Source organism: Leiobunum rupestre, chromosome 4, assembly GCF_980474605.1.
Source record: "Leiobunum rupestre chromosome 4, qqLeiRupe1.1.hap1, whole genome shotgun sequence".
NCBI lineage: Eukaryota > Metazoa > Arthropoda > Arachnida > Opiliones > Sclerosomatidae > Leiobunum > Leiobunum rupestre.
In genome coordinates, this window is record NC_143387.1 from 22,273,148 (window position 1) to 22,285,450 (window position 12,303).

Consider the following 12,303-nt stretch of genomic DNA (forward strand, 5'->3'; position numbering starts at 1 on the left):
CTATTTCCAAAGCTCGAACGATCGCTCGCGCTTGAAGGTCATCCATGCCAGAATTAAGAGCTTATAACTTCAGGGAAGATGTCTTTCACATCACACGCAATATTTCATTTAAAAGTGAAATGAGCACTAATTGATATTTTACTCAATTCAACAGCTTATCTCATATCCGATATCACATACATCGCTGTAAAAGGAGCTAGCCCAACCCTGCTAAGTAAGTACTTGTAATTTCTATTAATTTAAAATGCGTCTTTATATTTCGGAACGTGAAACCCAAGAATGAAATAAGAAAAAGAACTGTTTGAACTTAAAAGCAACGCACTTTTAATAATATTACTTTATGTACAATGAGACAGCGAACATTTGAAATGTGACACGCTTAACAAAGTTAAGTTGCGGGTGAAGAGCTTGAGACAATAGCACGACAGAGAGGGAGAGCGACGAAGAAGGAGATTTAGATCCTGAGGACGGCGGCGGCGGCAGCTGGGATGTTAGCTCCGGCGGAGGATGGAGAGACGAGGAGACCGGAGGAGGCGAGGTTGGCTCCAGCTTGGGCGTGTCCCTTGACGGCGCCGGTGGAGGCGTACAGGGTGGCGGAGGAGCCGTGGAGGACGGCGGTTGGGCCGACGAGGGCGGATCCAGATGCTGGGCCTTGACCGTCAGCGCCAACGTTGATGCCTGGGACGACGGAAGCGGCGAGACCACCTGGGTTGGAGAGAACGGCTTGTCCTGGGGCGGCGAGGAGTCCTGGGGCGTAAAGGCCTGGGGCGGCGAGGAGACCTCCGGCGTAAAGACCAGGGGCAGCGAGACCAAGTCCAGCGCTGTAGTGACCGAGTCCGGCGTAATGACCAAGTCCGGCGTATTGACCGAGACCGAGACCGAGACCGGCATAGCCGTATGGAGCGAGGGCGACTCCAGCGTGGGCAACGCCGAGGGCGGCTACCAAAGCAACGAATACGTAAAGCTGCAAGTAAGAAATTTTAAATTTATTTCAATACAGTACATTGTATGAAAATTTCAAAACGACCGCGTCTTTACAACGTTTTAAGGGCAATGAAAGTGGCGAAAACTACTTGACACAATCAGCTAAATCGCGACATTCTAGCGGACACATATCACTATTCTCTTAAACCATTCGCAAAACGGCCTCAGATCTAATAAAATACTTTTCCAACCATAAGAAAGCTCCAATCTTACCACTAAAATAGTCCTAAATGAACAATATTAAAAGGGTTCCCAGTAGTACTAAGTAATTTAGTTCCTATAAATGTTGCGGAATTAACAGAGTAAAATGAAACTTACGTTGGCCATTTCGACTGGTGTGAGGTCTTCTGTGTCCTGGTGCTAGGATCTAGAGAATGAAGATTGTGACCAAACCACCGAGTCTAAGCCCTTTTATACCTCGCTGAGGGTGCGGTCACGCCTAAAAAACCTTCAATGAAAAAATGGGAATTACGGTGGGGTTTAATTAATATACGAACATTTGCGGGAGGTGGAGAGAGAGAGAGAGAGTTTGAGCCGCTACTTTTTTCATGGAGATGTTTAAGTATTTCATCTCCGTCGCTTGTGAATGAAACGGAAAAAAATACCCGCAGCGGATCATTTTATCGCTAATTACATCTAAAATCTTTCGAAGCAAAGATCCATTACTTTTCGTCAAAGCAACTAAAATTGGCGCGATATGAATTAAACATTTCGTTATATTTTATCAACTTTCGCCTCTTTCGCTCAGTAGTCGCGGTACTTTGATCGTGTATTTACGAGTTAAATTCGAAATAAAACAAATGATTCTTTATTGAAAAGTTTTAAATTAGTTTTAATTTGCAAATAATATCGATAATAATACTAAATTTCCTAGACACGCGTACAAAATTATAAATTACAGAATGCCGTTCAGAATTAAAGCAAAAAGGTAAACACCCCGAAAACGATTTTTGATTTCTTAAAAAATTAAATAATTTGGGTAAAATCCCACGCAAGGGACGCAATTACTTCAGAATGTTAGTTACTGAAACTAAACCACGTAGGATATAGTTCGTTGTTTAATTTTGCAGTAGATACAAAATTTAAATTGTAATAGGTAAAATGTATATTTTCTTCAAGATTGTCCTTGAAGAGTGTGTTACGTGTAAATTCATTATAATTTAGTTGTCCGTTTTCCTAGTCACTCATTTTCTAATCTTCTGTGTGTCTTTTCTGTTTTGGGCGCTTTAAGACAAAGAATATCGAAATAGGTTTCAAGTGGGCGACGATTTCATATATGAATAAATTCATGATTCTGCGATAATTTGGTTCGAGATGCTTTCTAACTTCGTAGTTTTTGATTGCCATTTAAAACGGTTCTATTACGAAAGTTTTCCCAAAAATAGTAAAATTACATTAAGTTTAAAGATGACATGAAAATTTAAGAAACATGACAAAATAAGGGTTTGTGGTTACCATGCCATTTTTAAGTTCGAGATCTACATGTTAAGTATATTTTCGAGATAAAGATCTTGAATGTCATCATTTGGGCCCACCTGGAGTTTATGGTAGTCCACTGCTATCGGACATTGGGGCGTGGTTTTCGCTGGTCGACGGCATAGGGCATCGTGGTTTGAGCCATCCGCTCGTTTCAGTTCAAAACATCACACTAAAGTAAACTGTCATAAGTATATACTTTTGGTGAATCACCGATTCACCGTTGACAACTTTGATCTACAAGTGGCAGATTACCCAATTAAAGTACTACAATTTCAAATTGGCATCAATTTAGTATCAATTTCCAGTGTGGAGTGTATTTTATTTAAGTCTACAATTCGTAGCCTAGCATGTATTTAATCTTCTCTCATCTTAAATCTTAAGACAAATATCGCCCTGTATGGCACCGTCTGAAGGTTAATTAAAGCACTTTTTCCTATGGAATTTATTTATTTTAGATATTTATTTTTTTAAAGCACTTTTTGTTACAAAAGTTATTATTATAGAAAACGCATTTTCACATAAGCAATATTGCTTGTGCGTGGTTGAGATCTCTTACATGGAGTTCGAAAAATTACAGATTTTGTAGAGAAAAAAGCCAATAAATTTAACATAGTTAAATGTTGTCTCTGAAACCTTATAAATTGAAATGAGTAACCATACAATTCTACATTTTATCAATACGATTAGGTTTATTTAAGTGTGTATTTTATCACATTATGTCTAACGTATTATGTAGTTTTTTATCGACATGAATTTACCATTGAACAATTTTAGATTTAAACCCAGTTAGTGAGTTATTATTAAAAAAAATTATAATACGTTATACATAATGTGATAAAATACAGACACTTAAATAAACCACTTTAGGCCTAAGTCATCGAGCGACTTTTAAAGCCATTAGTTCAGGCTACAAAGTTAAATTGCGTACGAGGGTAGTGGCAAGCCCTTCATGCTTACTTTTAACGCTAACCTCAACAAGTTTTTATGGAAAAGGGTAGTGTTGTAAGTTGGAAAATTTTCCGGAAAATGACCGAGGCCTCTTTTCCGGAAAATTTTCCGTATTTTTTGGAAAAAAATAAAAAAAAATTTCATTCCAAGATAAGTCTAATGTAATGTTTGAAAATTTATATAAAGCGGCATTTTCGCCTCATTTTTTCGATTCTGAAAGTAAAACTAAACCTCTAGACTAGTTTAAACTGATTAACAATGTAACACTATTAATGTTTTGTAGTATGTTTACTGATATTACACATTTTATATCGATAAAAAGTTAAAAACTTTAAAAACCCTTAAAAAGTAATATATGTTTGAATTTTTACTTTTTCCGATTTGCGGAAAATTTTCCGCAATTCGGAAAATTTTCCGGAACCTTTTCTGGAAAATTTTCCGCATTTAATTTTTCCGGAAAATTAACAACACTAGAAAAGGGAAACCGAAGAGCTCGGGGAAAAACCCCTTAAACCAGTGGGGAAAGAACTTTCAAACTCAACGCGGAAGGAGCTGTTACGATTTTTCACCAATTGCCACAAACTAGGATCGATTTCGGTTCCTCTTGCTGCGATGCGAAAGTGCTAACAACTCCGCCACCCCACTACTAAATATTTAATAGTTTCGGACCCAAATATGAGGCATGTTTTTGCTTTAGTGTGAAATGAAAAAACTTGAACGGTGAAAATATAATCAGGAACTACTGCGTTAGTGGACAACTGGGGCCTGTTTCCGTTGCGATGCCAGACGATGTCTAGGGACAGTGACACTCCTCCACCAATTTTTAATTAAGAAATTACATTCATATTTTTACTGACATATTTTGTGGGTGCAGCACACTGTCTTTGCCCGCTGCGAGGTCATATGATGTCTAGGGACCGTAACAAAGCGAAATTGATGTCAGTCTTTGTGGTATCTAGGGCCCTTGACTAGGATACACCTGTGTTAATCGTCGAAATTACAAAAACTCATGCTGTTGTTCGAATTCGTGGAGAATAAATCTTTGAATCTTTGTATACCGTCTACTTTTGTACACTCTAACAAGTTTGCCAGCCAAAATATACCTCTCCTCGGAAGAGTTTTTAATTTTTAGTGAAGCGTAACGGTATCCGTGGTTCTGCGGTAGAACGCTCACCTGTCGTTCAAGAGGGCTCGGGTTCGAATCCCGGCCGATTAAAAAATTATGCTACACCCAATGACAAAAAGAGGGCGCTTTTGGAAAAATCTTTTCCCTGATTCTAAGAAACTGGGTACGCAGTGATTACACTTTGCCCCGAAAATGGGAACGCGTTCGCAGGCCTGACAGACAGACCCACAGACAGACAGACAGACAGACACGGTGGTTGTATAACCCCTCCTAGGGTACAAAGTCCCCTCGGAGAGGTAAAAACCTTACACTCAAAATTCAATGCTTTAGCGTTCACATGGCCGACACTGGGGCATGATAAAATACGCGAAAAAGTAGATTAGTCCATAATTAAAAGGGATAATATAGCTAAATCCTAAACAAATTTGAAGAAATTAAAAACTTACTAATAACTCGTACCAATAGGTCTTCGAGCACAAAATGCGAAACTCGGATCAAATAGATCTTCGAGTAATAAAATAAATTAAAATTAAATAAAATAGCCAGAAATTCCAACGGTAGACCGGTTTCATTCTATTTGGAACTCATCAGTACCGTGCGGGAAATCTGGCTGGCGACTGTCAAATCTAAAGGAGAAACTAAGACTAAACATTAAAAATTTCAAAACGCGTTGCATATAGCAACGGAAAGCCGAAAAGGGGGGAGTGTGGTGGAGAATAGAATATACGATAAGTTAAGTTAGAAGAAACCACCTATGGACTGTGAGAAGGATGATAAAATACGCGAAAAAGTAGATTATAGTGAGTTGCAGGCTAAGAAAGACAAAATATATAGTACAATCGGCGCAAGGATGCCTCAGATCGTTTCCGGTCATTCCACCGCGCGAAATTTTAATTTGGCCATTTTACGGTCAAATTAAAATTTTGCTCTTTTTGTCGTCTTTTAGCGCCATCTAGAGACCGAAATTGGAATCTTTATTTTTAATTACGTAATTGTGGTGGCGAGCAAATTTAAAAGATAAGGCATTCCTATCATTCTTAAATTTAAAATAGAATGTATACTTATTTAATTTTGTAAATTTATTTCTACCTCTTACCAGTTAAATCGGCAGTTTCTGTTAAAATAGTTACCACGCTTTCTTGGGGGTAACGTTGTCTTAATGAGCTATTCGCTAGCGAAACGGGTATAGGCGGCGCCACAGTCGCTACCCCTGCAGCTTGGTTTGTCTGCGTACTTTGTTGATCAAAACAAACGATTAATATGGCGGATTGTAGGCGCAGAGGTGGCATAAATTGCGAAGTACCTTTCTGTAGTAATACTGCCCTTAAAAATATTACAATTCGGGTAAATGGTGAGAAAAGAACGTTGGAGTTATCGTTTCACAATTTTCCGAAATGCAAAAATCTTTTTAATGTGTGGTTAACTAATATAAAATCAGGGAAGATGCCTAGTTAGTGGGCACAGATTTGCAGCGCCCATTTTAAAGATAAAGACTTTTTAGAAAGAGATGGTGAGACACAAATTTTACTTGTTATTACTGATTTTAAAGTTAATATTATTAAATATATATGATAATAACTGTCATTTAGATGAAGATAATTCAAGAGACGCATGAAATGCAGTGCCATTCCAAGCAATAATTTACCATGTAGACTTATTACAAATCCAATGTAACTAAATGAAAAGAGAGGACCCTACGTTTTGTGAATCGTTTTGAAGGTGATCTGTTTTATTATATACTGCAAAATAAGGAAATGCTAATGAATTAAATTAATTTTAGGTCAAGCCGTTCGATTGTCATTATCGCTGGAAAATATTACATTGAGGCCCACAAAATTATGCGTTAAAAGGGCATATTTTTCTATTTTGTATTGGACCCCAATTTTCCTATCTTTGCCACCCTGATGGTTCGGTATGAGTTTTCGAGTTGATTAATAACATTTCGAGCTATTGCCGCAGATCCCAATATGATTAAAAATAATACTGTAAATTCAAATGGTTTTTATTTTTAATACTTTTTTGCGTATCTTAACATTTTATTAACTTCTATTGTAATTTCTAATTAAGTGGTTTCTTCAATGAATTTAATTGCTTTTAACTTTGAATTAATTCTATAATACATTTGTTTTTGCCATTTTAGTTAACATGGCTTTGAGTAGAAAATTCATAACATAAATAGTTCAGTTCATTTGTTATCTACAAATACTAATTGGCCAAAATTTAAAATAGGAACTAATTTAACATATTAAAAATATAACTTTCCTTGACTAGAAGTGTAAATTTAATTATATAATTTTTATTTTAGATTTTAGTTAAAGAAAAGTTATATTTGGACAACGTTTTCTTCAAATATTGTCAGTCTCTCTTAATATCAATTAAAAATAGCCCTTGAGAGAATAGACAAAAAAATGAAAAGGCCTAGCTGAATTTTTCCATAGTAGCCTCTACAGTCGTTATCCAGTAGATTCCTTCCTTTCCAACTTAGTTATTTTGTGCCACTGCCTCTTCAATTGATATTATCTTTGCTACAAATGGACTCTCCACAAATATTTCATCCCGACTAAAAGCTAGAAATAAATTTTTGAGACTAACTAAGTGACCAAATAAGAGTACATAAACCTTTTTGAGCCAGGCAAATTTAACCCTCGCAACTCTAACCATTTTATTACCGTACAATACCAAAGGCACAGTTAGTTCTTTTCCTTCATTTTACCCCACTTCTAAAGTCAGAAAGTTGGGATAGCTCTCAGTATCTTTATATATAAAATAGACCAGCAATTTACTGCATGTTTGCAAAAGCCTGAATTTCTAGAATAATAAATAAAACAGGTTACATTAAAGAATTGGGTTTTAATAAAAAATATATTTACCCACTATTGCATGAACAATGGACCTTTCAATGCTGTGTTTTCCATCACCAACTTCAAATTTTAACTTTTGTTTTAAGCATCCGCACACCTTATTCTATGGATCAAGAGTAGACTACTCTCCAATATACTTAAAAATTTCAAGCATGGAGCGATTCACTAATATACCAAATAAAATTATTTAAAATACATTATACATTATACAAAATGCTGAAGCTACTAGTCTATGAAATTAGAACAATCTGGGCTTGTTCTAATGTGAAGATAATAATAAATTTCCTACATACCTTTAAAACTAGCTTTCAAACTGATCCCTTGTATGAATTCTCCAAGGCCTACTCATAGTGTTATTAAACTCGAATATTTATACTTATATTTACGAATTCAATACCTATTGACAGTTCAAAATTAATAAATAAATGTCGTATATACACCTTTGTTAATACAAAACATTAGAACACGCTTTAAAAAAAAAGCTAAAATCGTTAGTAAATTTCTGGTAAAATGTTTTAATTGATGTTATAAAACGCGCATTTTCGCATAACGCCATTACCCGTATCACCCAAATATAGTTCTAGGCAGTGTGACTAGGTGGCGCAGCTGTAGTTTTCGGTGGCGAATAGACGTTTAAAATTATATTTTTCTCTTTACTTGTTAACAATAAACCATTATCATGCTTTTTATAGTAACCTCTTGGGCTATTTAAAATATTTGGAGCTTCAATTATCGAACCTTCTTTAGCTGCATTCAGTAATTAAACTCATGACAACATGAATTTAAAAAATAGATTCCAATTTCGGTCTCTAGATGGCGCTAAAAGACGACAAAAAGAGCAAAATTTGGATTTGACCGTAAAATGGCCAAATTCAAATTTCGCGCGGTGGAATGACCGGAAACGATCTGAGGCATCCTTGCGCCGATTGTACTATATATTTTGTCTTTCTTAGCCTGCAACTCACTATAGTAATCTAATTTTTGATGTTTAGGCTTAGTTTCTCCTTTAGATTTGACAGTCGCCAGCCAGATTTCTCGCACGGTACTGATGAGTTCCAAATAGAACGAAACCGGTCTACCGTTGGAATTTCTGGCTATTTTATTTAATTTTAATTTATTTTATTACTCGAAGATCTATTTTATCCGAGTTTCGCGTTTTGTGCCCGAAGACCTATTGGTACGAGTTATTAGTAAGTTTTTTAATTTCTTCAAATTTATTTAGGATTTAGCTATATTATCCCTTTTAATTATGGACTAATCTACTTTTTCGCGTATTTTATCATCCTTCTCACAGTCCATAGGTGGTTTCTTCTAACTCGACACTGGGGCAGCATGCTTTATCCTTCAAATTTGAATATTTTTAAGGCGTTCAAAATTAAAGTTAAATTTTCGTTCACAATTGAAAGGTGAAGTATTCGTTATTGAATTGTTTGTAAAATGTGGCTAAAACATTAATATTTGAACGCTATAGCGTTTAAATTCGAATTCAGAGTTTCGCTTGGAAATCAGAATGGTTTAGTACTCATATTTGATGGCTTTACAAAAACGCAATTATATATTCATAATTGATCGCTATAGTTTGATTCCTTAAACAACGATAAAGTTAGGTCCACCATTGGGAAATAAAAGGTTTATATAACCATTTGTAGCCTACTCGAAAACAAGCTCGACCTACCCTTATGTAAACTGATTATATCCGAAAATATTAAAACCTACCAGAGAATTGAGTAAAAATAGGTATTAAGATAAGCCTAGTCTAATGTTTCGCCGGGACGAATGAATATGCCGTTACTCAGCAAGTATAATAATTCATTCTCAATTGGAAGACTGAGAAGCAATAGATAAAATCGCCGTGAAAGGAGAATTCGTAGTGTTCAAGGTATACCAATAAACGATATATCAAGAGTTTGCAATGCAATTTATAGTCCTGTGACCGCTATAAAATATACTTAATTTTCGATTATTTTGTTTTAATGTAGTTGCAATGCTAAAAAAAACGGAGGTAGGGGTCGCCATTGTGACGCCACGAGGGATTTTTACGTTTTCCACACGTAATGTTTCTTAATTTTTTCTGTAACAGTCTTTATTTTCGTACACAAATTTATTAAGTTTTTACCCCACCCAAAAATCCATTTTTTCCCACTCTCTTTAGTCAAGTTTCAAAAATAATATGATTTCCTCATCAAATCTATTGCATCTCATTTTCTTATATTTCGAGGTGGACATACACTACACTAAAACCGTTTCACTGAATCACTATATAAACGCACTTGATGACTTAGGCCTAAGGTGGTGCCTAGCTGATTATTATTATTATTAAACATATTATATTCGAATTTAAATATTGGCTTGTTGAGATATTATCCGTCCGGTATATTAGCGTGCAACTGTACGATTGACGACTTACTCCGTAACTGCGTTAAACTTTTCAAAAACAAATTATCATTACTTTCTTCCCAATATTTCACGGTCCGGTCGAAAACTTAACGTCCATTTCCACTCACGTCTATCTACAGGTTGACTTGACGTAAATACGCTTATTATGACTACGCTTAGACCTACGATTGGCAATCGAACCACACGGCGCCCTTTATGACCTTAGAACGGGGCAACTGTCTTTGCATGTGCGCGCATTGTGTATTTTCACCTCTCGATGGCCAAACTTGTTTTTTGTTCGAATTTGAATGCTTTGGTCGGGGTTGAATGGATTAAAAAAAGCAGTTGGAGAGAAAGCGATTTTGAACGTTTTTTTTCAATTTTGAATGCAAGCGTTCATATTTGCCCCTATGACCTTGCACATTCTATCCCCCTGAGGCCCATACCTCTTGGCAAGTTCCTTTCCCCTAGACATAAGCCTACTTAGCCTACTGGATAATACACCACTGACTGAAGGGACTAGTCAGCCGAATCTTTAAATTTAAACCAATATTTTAACCTTTTGAACTTTTTAACAAGCCTGAATTTTTCAGGGCCTTTCTTTACACAATTTTCCATTAGCGTTTGTTGATTATCAGTATTTTATTTAAAATTAATTCAAATTGAATGTTTGAAAACTAATCGATTATTGTTGTACCCAAATATTGCTATGTACGTTTATAGCGCTACGACGGGCCAATCATTTAACATTATTGTGCAGTCTGTATTTCTAAAGTTGTTTCATCATTAATAAATGACGCCAGTAAGCTCTTGAAGTAATCGTCACAAAAATTCGAAGAAACGTGCGGGACCTGCTAGGGGCTTATTATGGTTTCGGCGTTTGATAAAACATCGAGCCGGACATCGTAAAGCTAGGTTTCCAAAGTCCCTTAAATTACAAACTGAATTTCTACAGAATTCTTTCACTGGCCTGTTGGATAACTCCATAGACCAGGGGTTCCTATATGGGTGATCTTGACCTTGAAACATGTTTGTATCTAAAATATACTAAAATCGTATAAACGAAAATTACTAAATAACTATAAAAAAGGGTTATCTAAAACCTTGAAAACAGTCATCTCGACCTTCAAATACCTTCAAATAGCGATAATTCAAATTGTTAATTTATACACATCTTCAATGGACGAAATTCGACCCGGGTCAATTGAATTTCCAGGCGCCTTTGGAAACCTAGCTTCATTCGATTAAAGGTGAAAATCATTTATTTTAAGAAAAAATTATTTATCGTTAGAAAATATGATATATAAATGTTAGAAGCGCGTAGCCCGGGGGCCTAACAAGGGGACGTAACCCCGCCAAAGTATATCTTTTGTGTGCACACTTTTATTTCAGTTGTATGTTTCCTCCTGAACCAAACCTCAACTACGCTACTGAAGCTACTGAAATGTTAATAAATCATAAATTAAAATTAATATATTCGAAACCACATTTTTACTAAATTTCATCGTCAACGAATTCAGTAGGAACGTTCTAGAAGTTGGAGGGGGCAAAGAGAAACGAAAAGGGTCTGTTGAATGGTTTTGAATTTATTAATGGAGTGTAGCTTCTTCGAATGCATGTGTACGTTTTACTACTATGTAAATTGGCGGGAAAGGTTCTTAAGCCTTATGTGCTTTTAAAATGAGAATTTGAGCCTTTTGAAGATTTCAACTGACCGAAAAGTTGGAGGGGCAATAGCATTACTTGCCCCTCCCAGCAGACTTCTAGGGAGAGGCACTCCCCCCCCAGTTTCCTACACCCTTGAACGAATTAAATTAATTAGGCTGTTTTAGAATGATTTTGGGCATACCTATTCGCAATTGTAGCGCAAAATATTTCTGGGATAAAGAAAGGTATTTTGAGCGGTACGTAATTTAAAACAAATTTTAAAAATAAACTCACCGTTTAGGGTTAAACTAAATACCACGGATACGATAAAAATTAATAAAGAAATTAAATTAAATTAAATTAAATTAAATGTTTATTGTGCATATCAACAGTACAATTAAACATACCTTCAAGGATATACATAGCAATTGGACAATATTTAGAAATTCATATATGTAGCTACAATATGAAAATATTTAAATATACAAAAAAAGCCAAGAAAGAAAAATTTTGACAATTCAATTTTAAAACTTTAAAATATATTGGTATTTGCAAGAGAAAATATCAATTTTATCAATGAAATCGTTGCAAGTCATTTGGAAATTGAAAATGTTATCATTTGCCTAGTTTTTATAGAGGGTACATGAAATTGAGATATGTTAGATCGGAATAGTTTTTCTTCAGAAATATTAATTCTGAATAATAATAATAATAGATTTATCATAGTTAACATGATAACAATAACGATGACAATTCGAGAAAATCACCAACATAGTTTTCAGAGTTAAAGCACAATCAAGGTGTCAAAATAAGCCCAAAGTGCAATACGAAGGACGATAATATTCTAATCAGTTCGGTTACAAGTCCAAGTAGCGTTTGTAC

At 35.5% G+C, this 12,303-nt stretch overlaps 1 protein-coding gene and 1 long non-coding RNA gene across 2 annotated transcripts; both read right to left on the reverse strand.

The window, feature by feature from the left end:
• Positions 1 to 300: 300 nt before the first annotated feature.
• Positions 301 to 1,430, reverse strand: LOC149947155 (uncharacterized). The gene is made up of 2 exons (XM_090172597.1): positions 1,303 to 1,430; positions 301 to 964 (listed from the first exon to the last, which is right to left on the reverse strand). Exons 1-2 carry the CDS (start codon positions 1,309 to 1,311, stop codon positions 455 to 457), a joined length of 519 nt encoding a protein of 172 aa, XP_090028723.1. The 5' UTR covers positions 1,312 to 1,430; the 3' UTR covers positions 301 to 454.
• A 5,442-nt stretch (positions 1,431 to 6,872) lies between these two features.
• LOC149947156 (uncharacterized) lies at positions 6,873 to 8,017 on the reverse strand. Its single transcript, XR_016480456.1, has 3 exons — positions 7,692 to 8,017; positions 7,408 to 7,563; positions 6,873 to 7,345 (listed from the first exon to the last, which is right to left on the reverse strand). It is a non-coding gene; the product is annotated as an uncharacterized LOC149947156 (long non-coding RNA).
• Between the last annotated feature and the right edge of the window lie 4,286 nt (positions 8,018 to 12,303).